The 11,592-nt window shown below is 65.4% G+C and overlaps 1 protein-coding gene across 1 annotated transcript; it reads right to left on the minus strand.

Annotated features, from left to right (window-relative positions):
- Positions 1 to 1,961: 1,961 nt before the first annotated feature.
- On the minus strand, positions 1,962 to 10,903 carry LYPD3 (LY6/PLAUR domain containing 3). The gene is made up of 5 exons (XM_075908218.1): positions 10,797 to 10,903; positions 7,926 to 8,057; positions 6,857 to 7,027; positions 6,638 to 6,781; positions 1,962 to 3,809 (listed from the first exon to the last, which is right to left on the minus strand). The coding sequence occupies exons 1-5, from the start codon at positions 10,861 to 10,863 to the stop codon at positions 3,292 to 3,294; spliced, it is 1,032 nt and encodes a 343-aa protein (XP_075764333.1). The 5' UTR covers positions 10,864 to 10,903; the 3' UTR covers positions 1,962 to 3,291.
- Positions 10,904 to 11,592: the final 689 nt, after the last annotated feature.

Here is an 11,592-nt window from a genome sequence, read left to right on the forward strand (position 1 = left end):
CGCTTTGGTTCATTCAGCTAGCTCAATTTTATTCACCGTTGCAAAACCGAGAGTTGACGAAGCAGAAAAACTTTTCTTCTTCTCTCAGTAAAAAACTGGTTATGAGAGCATTCTAACATCTTGAAGAACATGATGACTAGAATCCAACTGGTAAATTCACCATGGATATTTCCTTTGTTTAATCAATGAATTTTAGCTGCAAAATGTGTTTGGATACTTTTTTGTTATGTGTCCTTCACATTTAAGGTAGTTTTATTTCATACAAAAATTAAATGCTGGTTTTGTTTATTTTAAATTGAATTTCTGTTCAGACAGAAGTAGATGCACATCGTATGTTTTAAAGAAAGTAGCCACCACTTAGCAAATAATAAATGGGGTAAAACCTGTCTCTTAAGTGTTCCACTTATATACCATTTTGTAATAGAATTAAAATGTAAAAATTAAGAACCTGATTACCTGTAAGTTACACAATTATTTGGGCATTTATTTAGTCGGTAGCTGTACTGAGTGTATTCTCCTGGTTAGTAAATAGAAGCACCAAATTTGGCATAAAGGTTATATTTAGTTGTAAAGCAACGTGTTTTAATGGTTGCTGATCAATAAGACTCAACCATCCTTTAGGAAAATATTTTAAAAGTGTCATTTAAATGATTACTTGCTCCTTTAAACCAAGGTTTTCTGCTTGCCGATTTAAATCAAAGCTATTTAAATCAATCCACCATGCTTCAGAGGCTGTTTGGGCCATCCCTGAAGGAGAAAGCACAGGGCTGCGCTCATGGAATAGGGCCTAGGCTAGTGGGGTTTTGTTGTCTGGTGCCTGTCTTGTTCTGGACAGTTGAGCTGGGGAGTTGAAACAAAAGTTCTCTTAGTCCCTTTGAACTGTCTCATTGTACAGTGAGGCTGAGTCTTGTCCACAAACACCAAGAGTTGGACAGCTTGTGTGTTGGGGTTGGAGTCTGAGTGATTATAAGGCTTCTAGTAATAAAACCCCTTGAAATGAGGAGTAACGGTAATTTGGATAGGAAGCCTAGTTCGAACTACCTAGTTCGTGCCCCGTGTAGCCGCGCGGCACAGGGTTCGAACGAGCGGGGTTTTAAAAATGGCGGCTCCCCGCTTATGCAAATGAAGCCCGGGAAATTCAAATCCCGGGCTTCATTTGCAAGTGCGGTATGCCTACATTACCCTCCTAGTTCGAACTAGCGGGGTAGTGTAGACATACCCATACTGACTTGCTGCGGATGAACCTGCCCTCTCATTGTCTTCACGTGGGGAGCCCCTGGCGCTCTCCTAGGAGATGAAAATGCCCCGGGGTTTGGGCCCCCCCCGGAGCGCGCACCCCACCCCCAGGAAGCTGCATTTGTGCGTGCACCCTCCCCGGACAAAAGAAGTGGGGGCGGCAAAAAACCTAGAGCTGACCCTGGCTGCAGAGCTAGCGTAGGAACCCTGACATCCTGGGTGCCAGGCTGCCCCACAACGTCCTGTCTGATGGATTTGGGTCCTGGTTCAAGTGTACGGGGGGGGGGGGGGGGGGCATTAAGGGAAGAGCCCCGGGACCGTTGATGTCTTGTGACAAAGGAGCTGGGTTGGGGCTCCAGACACCCCGGCTCAATTCCTAACCCTGACATTGACTCGCTGGGGGACCTTGCTTCAGGCCTGCTCCGTGCCTCAGTTTCCCATTCAATTGAGTTGGGGATAATCACCCCTGCTCGTGGAGGATGTGCTTCTGGGTAGGCACAGTGCCTTGTGTGCTCAGGGCTCGGGGCCCAGTCCGGGGAAGGGGAGAGCCCCAGATGAGAAGTGGCACTCCCAACAAAGGAAAGGCCTACACCCCATCCCCCACTACACCCAGGGAAGCGCAAAGAAACATTTCCCTTGCTTGGAGCAGGGCAGGGATGCTAAGGAAGCCACTGATCCAGGCAAAAAATCTGGCCCCCAAAGAGACAGAGCTAGACCCCTTTAAATACAGCCACAATCCGTTTATTGGTGACCCTGTAAGCCCTTCCCCATGGTGAGCGTCGAGGCTCTGACACTATTTACACTGGGACGGGCAGCTGCAGCCGCGCTGCCTGGGAAATGCTCCCGGGATCCTCACCCGCAGGCTCCAGGGCATGTGCTCAGCACAGGGGTCAGGAAGGGGAATATTGCACGGGGCCAGAGGTCTTTGGTAGCAGGGACACCAGGCAGAATGGGGGCTGATTGGGGAAGTGGGGGCAGGCTCCGGAGCAGACCCTAGCTCCCCAGCAGGCCTGTGAGACACTCATTGACCCCCCCCCCATTTTCTCTGTCAGGGCTGGGGGGGCCTTATTATCGGTGCTGGCAAGATGGCGGAGCAGAGGGCATCCCGAGGCCCACCCGCCCCATCGTGGCGTCCCACGCATCGGTGGCCATCTTGTTGCACCGTCTTCCACAAGCAGCCAAGTGTGGGGGGCAGGAGGGGCACAGACTAAGCATCCCTTCCCGACGTTGAGGCCTAGCCAGCCATTAGATGCTTGAGTTATCTTTGGTGCCATGGCAACGGGTCTCGTCCGCCAGAGACAAAATGACCGGCCCCCCGGCCGCCACGCGCAGGCCTCCACTTGACTGGGAGCAGCCAGGGCGGCCACCTTCCCTCGCGAGGCTCTGGCCGGCGTGGCCAGACGGCGGCCGAGCGGGGCAGGGAACGCGCCGGGGCGAGGCCTTCGTGCCTCCCCCGGCTGTGGTCAGACAAGATGGCCGCCACACGCAGGCGGTAGAGGAGCCTGAATGCGCAGCGCTGGGCACGTGGCCTGTGACACGGGGTTTGTGCTGCAGAGCAGGGGGAATATGGCCCCTTCTATGCTGTTCCCCCCATGCTTAAAAAATCAAGATGGCCACCACGCACAGGGCAAACTAGGCCACCTGCCACCAAGAGGGCCACCCCGGACTTGTGGGGGTGCCGTGAGAAGGGCTCCCTGATGGTCAAGACCCCCAGGAGATGGAGGGGGGCAACCCCACGAGGGCAGAGGCCCCTCAGCCACGCTGGTTCCAGACCAAGGTGGCCGGAGCGAAGCCCTGGGGGGGCCTTAGCGCCGTGAGGAGGGTCTCTGCCACATGGAGGTGCAACCCGTAGACCTCGCCCTGCCCGGCAGCGCCAGGCCTGAAGTCAAGAGCTGCTGCTCGGCAAGATGGCCGCCGCGCCAAGGCCGCAGCCCGGCTGGAGTTGAAGACGGCCGGGGGAGAGGCTGGCCAGCGGAGGGGGGACGGCACAGAGGGAAAGGGAAGGCGAAAAGAAGGGGGAGCGTTTTGTGCTGTTTCCCCTCCCCGCCGCTCCCTTCACAGGAACAAGGCGACCCCCAGCAAGAGCAGCCAGGCTGAGGCGCTCAGCCCCGCTGCGCCCCCCTTCCCGCCCCCCTTTGTTCCCCCTGGCAGCTCGGCAGCCGGGTTGTTCCGCCGCTCGCTCTCCACGGTGCTATGGCTGTCGTTCCGGCTGAACTCCTCGTCGTCCTCGTCAGCCTCGTGGTCCTCGTGGCCCGGCAGTGGGGCAGCAGTGGTGGCCTTGGCCGTGGCAGGCACAGTGGCTTTGGCAGTGGCTTTGGCGGTGGCTTTGGCGGTGGCGACCGTGGCAGTGGCGGCCGTGGCGTTGGTGGCCGTAGCGTTGGCCCCGTGGACAGGTATGACCTCCAGCGGGGGGATTATGGGGGCAAAGAAGGTCTTGTTGGCCAGGTCCCGGTTGCAAAGGCTGCCGGAGCAGCAGGAGCCCCCCAGGCTAACAGCCGTGCTGCCCCGTGTCTCCTTGGTGCAGTCCTCGTCCTGCACACAGCCCTTGATGGTGCGGCTCAGCGAGAAGTTACCTGGGGAGACAGGATGGGACACAGTCAGTGGGGGTTGGGGGCTGGGTAGTTCTGTGGGATCGGGATCGGGGCTTTCTTGTGGTTGTGGGTGCCCCAGGGGGCGCTGTGCTGTGGGATCAGGGTGGAGGCTCACCCGTGGCAGCCCGGGCTAGCTCCAGTGGACCCCCAGGGGGCGCTGTGCTGGGGGGTCGGGGCGGGGCTCTCCCGTGGCTGTGGGTGCCCCAGGGGGCGCTGTGCTGCGGGGGCAGGGCGGGGCTGTCCCGTGGCAGTGTGGGCTAGCCCCAGTGGACCCCCAGGGGGCACTGTGCTCTGGGGTCGGAGCGGGGCTCTCCCGTGGCTGTGGGTGCCCCAGGGGGCGCTGTGCTGCGGGGGCAGGGCGGGGCTGTCTCGTGGCAGTGTAGGCTAGCCCCAGTGGACCCCCAGGGGGCGCTGTGCTGTGGGGTCAGGGCGGGGCTCTCCCGTGGCTGTGGGTGCCCCAGGGGGCGCTGTGCTGGGGGGGCGGGGCGGGGCTCTCCCGTGGCTGTGGGTGCCCCAGGGGGCGCTGTGCTGGGGGGGCAGGGCGGGGCTGTCCCGTGGCTGTGGGTGCCCCAGGGGGCGCTGTGCTGCGGGGGCAGGGCGGGGCTGTCCCGTGGCTGTGGGTGCCCCAGGGGGCGCTGTGCTGGGGGGGCGGGGCGGGGCGGGGCTCTCCCGTGGCTGTGGGTGCCCCAGGGGGCGCTGTGCTGGGGGGGCGGGGCGGGGCGGGGCTCTCCCGTGGCTGTGGGTGCCCCAGGGGGCGCTGTGCTGGGGGGTCGGGGCGGGGCTCTCCCATGGCTGTGGGTGCCCCAGGGGGCGCTGTGCTGCGGGGGCAGGGCGGGGCTGTCCCGTGGCAGTGCGGGCTAGCCCCAGTGGACCCCCAGGGGGCATTGTGCTGGGGGGTCGGGGCGGGGCTCTCCCGTGGCTGTGGGTGCCCCAGGGGGCGCTGTGCTGGGGGGGCGGGGCGGGGCTCTCCCGTGGCTGTGGGTGCCCCAGGGGGTGCTGTGCTGCGGGGGCAGGGCGGGGCTGTCCTGTGGCAGTGTGGGCTAGCCCCAGTGGACCCCCAGGGGGCGCTGTGCTGTGGGGGCAGGGCAGGGCTGTCCCGTGGCAGTGTGGGCTAGCCCCAGTGGACCCCCAGGGGGCGCTGTGCTGTGGGGTCGGAGCGGGGCTCTCCCGTGGCTGTGGGTGCCCCAGGGGGCGCTGTGCTGTGGGGTCGGGGCGGGGCTCTCCCGTGGCTGTGGGTGCCCCAGGGGGCGCTGTGCTGGGGGGGCGGGGCGGGGCTCTCCCGTGGCTGTGGGTGCCCCAGGGGGCGCTGTGCTGTGGGGTCGGGGCGGGGCTCTCCCGTGGCTGTGGGTGCCCCAGGGGGCGCTGTGCTGTGGGGTCGGGGCGGGGCTCTCCCGTGGCTGTGGGTGCCCCAGGGGGCGCTGTGCTGTGGTGTCGGAGCGGGGCTCTCCCGTGGCTGTGGGTGCCCCAGGGGGCGCTGTGCTGGGGGGGCGGGGCGGGGCTCTCCCGTGGCTGTGGGTGCCCCAGGGGGCGCTGTGCTGTAGGGGCAGGGCAGGGCTGTCCCGTGGCAGTGTGGGCTAGCCCCAGTGGACCCCCAGGGGGCACTGTGCTGTGGGGTCGGAGCGGGGCTCTCCCGTGGCTGTGGGTGCCCCAGGGGGCGCTGTGCTGTGGGGTCGGGGCGGGGCTCTCCCGTAGCTGTGGGTGCCCCAGGGGGCGCTGTGCTGTGGTGTCGGAGCGGGGCTCTCCCGTGGCTGTGGGTGCCCCAGGGGGCGCTGTGCTGGGGGGGCGGGGCGGGGCTCTCCCGTGGCTGTGGGTGCCCCAGGGGGCGCTGTGCTGCGGGGGCAGGGCGGGGCTGTCCTGTGGCAGTGTGGGCTAGCCCCAGTGGACCCCCAGGGGGCACTGTGCTGTGGGGTCGGAGCGGGGCTGTCCCGTGGCTGTGGGTGCCCCAGGGGGCGCTGTGCTGGGGGGGCGGGGCAGGGCTCTCCCGTGGCTGTGGGTGCCCCAGGGGGCGCTGTGCTGTGGGGGCAGGGCAGGGCTGTCCCGTGGCAGTGTGGGCTAGCCCCAGTGGACCCCCAGGGGGCACTGTGCTGTGGGGTCGGAGCGGGGCTCTCCCGTGGCTGTGGGTGCCCCAGGGGGCGCTGTGCTGTGGGGTCGGGGCGGGGCTCTCCCGTAGCTGTGGGTGCCCCAGGGGGCGCTGTGCTGTGGTGTCGGAGCGGGGCTCTCCCGTGGCTGTGGGTGCCCCAGGGGGCGCTGTGCTGGGGGGGCGGGGCGGGGCTCTCCCGTGGCTGTGGGTGCCCCAGGGGGCGCTGTGCTGCGGGGGCAGGGCGGGGCTGTCCTGTGGCAGTGTGGGCTAGCCCCAGTGGACCCCCAGGGGGCACTGTGCTGTGGGGTCGGAGCGGGGCTGTCCCGTGGCTGTGGGTGCCCCAGGGGGCGCTGTGCTGGGGGGGCGGGGCAGGGCTCTCCCGTGGCTGTGGGTGCCCCAGGGGGCGCTGTGCTGTGGGGGCAGGGCAGGGCTGTCCCGTGGCAGTGTGGGCTAGCCCCAGTGGACCCCCAGGGGGCGCTGTGCTGTGGGAAGAGAGGGGCACCCCCCACCCTCAGGGCTGCTGGACGCCGTGGGGGGTGCCTTGCCGGGAGGGGGATGCGAAGCCCCCACCCCACTGGCAACGCTCTGCCAGGCCTGTGGCCCCGGTCTGAAGGCGAACTCGGGGTCCCAGCCAGCCCCCCTTGTGGTGCTTCCCTGGGCCCCCCCGCGTCCCCCCACTTCCCGCCACCCCCGGTTGCTAAGCAGCGGCCATGCCCCACCCGGGCCTCACCGACATGCATGGTGACGTTGCCGTGGAAACAGCCCCGGTACCCGTCGTAGCATTGCACCAGCGTGGCCGTGCTGAGGGCGCAGGTCCCGTTGCCGTGGCAGCTGTAGCACTGCAGCCCGTTGGGCACCCGGGCGCTCTCGTTACCTGGCGAGAGACAAGGGGGGCCGTGAGCGAGGCGGAGCGGGGGGGCGGCCCCTCCCCCACGGCCGGAGGCCTTACCCGTGGGGTGCAGCGCCATGGCCCGCATGTCCAGCCGGGAGTTGCAGCGGCTGCTGTTGCACTGGTGCACCTGGGAGAAGGCGATGATGCCGTGCAGGTCCACGCCCTTGTCGTTGGTGCCCGCCAGGCCCACGCCGCAGCCCTTCTCGCCCACCAGGAACTGCCCGTGGCCTGGGGAGAGAGCCCCACGGTGAGCGAGCCGGGAGCAGCGCCCGCCCCGCCCTGCCACCCCCCGCCCGGAGACAACCCAGGCAGCCTGGCTCCCAGGCTCCCTCCCTCTAACCGCTAGACCCCACTCCCCTCCCGGAGAACCCAGGCATCGTGGCTCCCAGGCTCCCTCCCTTTAACCGCTAGACCCCACTCCCCTCCCGGAGAACCCAGGCATCGTGGCTCCCAGGCTCCCTCCCTCTAACCACTAGACCCCACTCCCCTCCCGGAGAACCCAGGCATCGTGGCTCCCAGGCTCCCTCCCTCTAACGGCTAGACCCCACTCCCCTCCCGGAGAACCCAGGCATCGTGGCTCCCAGGCTCCCTCCCTCTAACCACTAGACCCCACTCCCCTCCCGGAGAACCCAGGCATCGTGGCTCCCAGGCTCCCTCCCTCTAACCGCTAGACCCCACTCCCCTCCCGGAGAACCCAGGCATCGTGGCTCCCAGGCTCCCTCCCTCTAACCGCTAGACCCCACTCCCTCCCGGAGAACCCAGGCAGCCTGGCTCCCAGGCTCCCTCCCTCTAACCGCTAGACCCCACTCCCCTCCCGGAGAACCCAGGCGTCGTGGCTCCCAGACCCCTTCCCTCTAACCACTAGACCCCACTCCCCTCCCAGAGAACCCAGGCGTCCTGGCTCCCAGACCCCTTCCCTCTAACCGCTAGACCCCACCCCCTCCCGGAGAACCCAGGCGTCGTGGCTCCCAGACCCCTTCCCTCTAACCACTAGACCCCACTCCCCTCCCGGAGAACCCAGGTGTCCTGGCTCCCAGACCCCTTCCCTCTAACCACTAGACCCCACTCCTCTCCCAGCGCCAAGGAGAGCACCCAGGCGTCCTGGCTCCCAGCCTGCCCTACTCACTCCATTTCACAGCTGCCACGGTTTCTGCGCACACGTGGGTGTTGTCTGGGCACAAGATCGTCTTCATCTTTTCTGGGCTGCAGCCCCCATCGCCGCGCTCCACGCAGCTGTGGCACTCCAAGGCCGTGGCTCCTGCGTGGGAGGGAAGGGGGAAGGGATCCCATGAAAGCTGGATTGGCCCCCTGAACTCTTGGAGAATCTCACAAAGGCAGGCCGGGGGCGCCTTTCCCCAGGCCGGGGGGGCGCCTTTCCCCAGGCCGGGGGGGCGCCTTTCCCCAGGCGGCTTGGCATGGCCCTTTGCACGGCTCCCTCTCCTGTTTGCACGGATTCACACCTGACAGTGCAGAGTGGCCCTCTCCCCTTGCTGCACATTTCTGTGCGTAATTCCACCTGCACAATTTTCACCTTGCCCCTGTAACGGTGCACGTAACAGCACGTGGAGGCACGGCAGCTGACGTGCCATGTTTCCTGGGGCCGTGCGAAAGTTACTCTGCAAACGTACAAAGGAAAAGTGGAAAATCAACAGCAAGTTACATGGAACCATGACACTTGACAGGTTCATTTTTCACCTGGCCCTTGCACTTTGGCTCACTAACGTGCACATTGCACCGGGTAATGCTGAATGCCTTTTTCGTGTAATTTTACATGCCAATTTTCACCTTTCTCACCTTCCTTGGCATGTCAGTTTGGACCCTTTCCTGGGTGACAGACTTCCCTGTCAGTTGTCACCTGTCCTCTCCTTGTGAATTGTTCCTCACACCACCCGTTCACCAGTGCACATGGGTCTGCCTGTGTTTCATGCCCATTTGCACCTTCATAGAAATGGGGGAGAAGGCACATTCCCTCTCCCCTGTTGCACTGGTTTTAATTCACTAGAAGTGTGCTCACTTTCCCACCTCTCTGGACCCTTCAGCTCTGTACATTTGCACAGCACATGGTCCCTTGCTGTGTTATTTTGATGGCAAATTTGAAGTCATTTGCGGCTTTTTCCTTTCCCCTTTGCTTGGTTTTCACCAGATGTTCTCACGGCCACATGCAGGCTTCACTTTCTCCTTTGCCGGTTTTCACCAGGCGGCCCCACAGACAAGCCAGGCTTCACTTTCAACTTTGCACGGTTTTCACCAGACATTCTCACGGACACATGCAGGCTTCACTTTCTCCTTTGCCGGTTTTCACCAGGCAGCCCCACAGACAAGCCAGGCTTCACTTTCAACTTTGCACGGTTTTCACCAGACATTCTCACGGACACATGCAGACTTCACTTTCTCCTTTGCCGGTTTTCACCAGGCGGCCCCACAGACAAGCCAGGCTTCACTTTCTCCTTTGCACGGTTTTCACCAGGCATTCCCACAGTCACACACACGCTTCACTTTCTCCTTTGCACGGTTTCTCCAGGCGTTCCCACGGACACGTGCAGGCTTCGCTGTCCCCTTTTCACCATTAGTCTGGGAACTTGCATTTGCACGTCTGTTTTGCACTCTTTCTTTCCTACGCTTTCAGGGTGGCAACTTACCTGGCTCCTCCAGCAGGTGCTGCGTCAGCTCCAACATGGGGTGACCTCACCCCAGGGTGAGGCTGGCGTCCCTGGGAGGAGCCTCACAGCTGGCGTGGTGCCCCAGACCCGTTCCAGGTGGAGCCACCTGTCCCGACATGTTCAGCATCTCCACCCACTCCCAGGCCCAGGGCACTAGCAGCTTCCCCCCAGTCCCAGCAGGGAGCACTGAGTCAGCATCCAGCCCCCAGCACGGCGGAAGGGGGGGCTGTGGGCTAGGGTCCCCTCTCAAAGCGAAGGGACAGGAGACTCTAGAGGGGAAGGCCCTGACCCCATTCCCTGCCCTTCCGCCAGCCAGCCCCCTACTCTGGGGCAGGTATGGGACCAGCACCCCTAGAGGGGAAAGGCCCCGTGTCCCATCCCCCCCCCAGCCTGCCCCCCAGCTTGGGGCAGGTATGGGGCTGGCACCCCCTAGAGGGGAAAGGCCCCGTGTCCCATCCCCACCCAGCCTGCCCCCCAGCTTGGGGCAGGTATGGGGCTGGCACCCCCTAGAGGGGAAAGGCCCCGTGTCCCATCCCTCATCCAGCCCGCCCCCCAGCCTGAGGGAGGTATGGGGCTGGCACCCCGTAGAGGGGAAAGGCCCTGTGTCCCATCCCCCACCCAGCCCGCCCCCCAGCCTGAGGGAGGTATGGGGCTGGCACCCCCTAGAGGGGAAAGGCCCCGTGTCCCATCCCCACCCAGCCTGCCCCCCAGCTTGGGGCAGGTATGGGGCTGGCACCCCCTAGAGGGGAAAGGCCCCGTGTCCCATCCTCCATCCAGCCCGCCCCCCAGCCTGGAGGAGGTATGGGGCTGGCACCCCCTAGAGGGGAAAGGCCCCGTGTCCCATCCCCACCCAGCCTGCCCCCCAGCTTGGGGCAGGTATGGGGCTGGCACCCCCTAGAGGGGAAAGGCCCCGTGTCCCATCCCCACCCAGCCTGCCCCCCAGCCTGGGGGAGGTATGGGGCTGGCACCCCCTAGAGGGGAAAGGCCCCGTGTCCCATCCCCACCCAGCCTGCCCCCCAGCTTGGGGCAGGTATGGGGCTGGCACCCCCTAGAGGGGAAAGGCCCCGTGTCCCATCCCCACCCAGCCTGCCCCCCAGCCTGGGGGAGGTATGGGGCTGGCACCCCCTAGAGGGGAAAGGCCCCGTGCCCCATCCCCCCCCATCCCGCCCCCCAGCCTGGGGCTGGACATGGGGCCATCAGCCCCATTCTGTCTAAGAAGCCGGGTGGGAAACAGGAGCTGCAGACGCAGCCGAGACGGAAACGGCCCATCAGTCCACCCCGGCCCAACCGCCCCTCGTCTGGGGCACCCAGGGCCGCCCCCCCAGCCCCCGCCCTACCTCTCAGGAGCAGCACGGCCGCCAGCAGGAGAAGGGGGGCGGCTCTGGGGGGGCAGGGGGCTCCCATGTCTGTGTCTCGCGGCTCCACGCGGCTCCGTCTGCCGGCCCTGAGCGGAGAGGACTCATAAGAGGAGGCAGTGGGGTGGGGCGTCTCCTCCTGCCCCCACGCGCCCCACCCCGGCTTTGCTGCGGGGCCGCAGGCCGGTGATTATTCCCGGTGCCGCCCAGCGCGTCAGGGCCTTTCCCGGGAACTGGCCCGGCCGGTCGGGGGAGCGGGCGGCGCCTCGGCGGGGCGCTTTCCACGCTGGGGGGGGGCGGCAGGGCCCGGGGAGGCCCCCAGCCGCTCCCCATGGCACCCCACTGCCTGGCACAGCGTCCCCCCACCTCCCCCCGGAGCCCCCCTGGGATCCCCAGCCGCTCCCCATGGCACCCCACTGCCTGGCACAGCGTCCCCCCACCTCCCCTCGGAGCCCCCCCCGGGACCCCCAGCCGCTCCCCATGGCACCCCACTGCCTGGCACAGCGTCCCCCCACCTCCCCTCGGAGCCCCCCCCGGGACCCCCAGCCGCTCCCCATGGCACCCCACTGCCTGGCACAGCGTCCCCCAACCTCCCCTCGGAGCCCCCCCCGGGACCCCCAGCCGCTCCCCATGGCACCCCACTGCCTGGCACAGCGTCCCCCCACCTCCCCCCGGAGCCCCCCTGGGATCCCCAGCCGCTCCCCATGGCACCCCACTGCCTGGCACAGCGTCCCCCCACCTCCCCCCGGAGCCCCCCTGGGATCCCCAGCCGCTCCCC

The sequence above is a fragment of the Pelodiscus sinensis genome, chromosome 24, assembly GCF_049634645.1.
Source record: "Pelodiscus sinensis isolate JC-2024 chromosome 24, ASM4963464v1, whole genome shotgun sequence".
NCBI classification, from domain to species: domain Eukaryota; kingdom Metazoa; phylum Chordata; order Testudines; family Trionychidae; genus Pelodiscus; species Pelodiscus sinensis.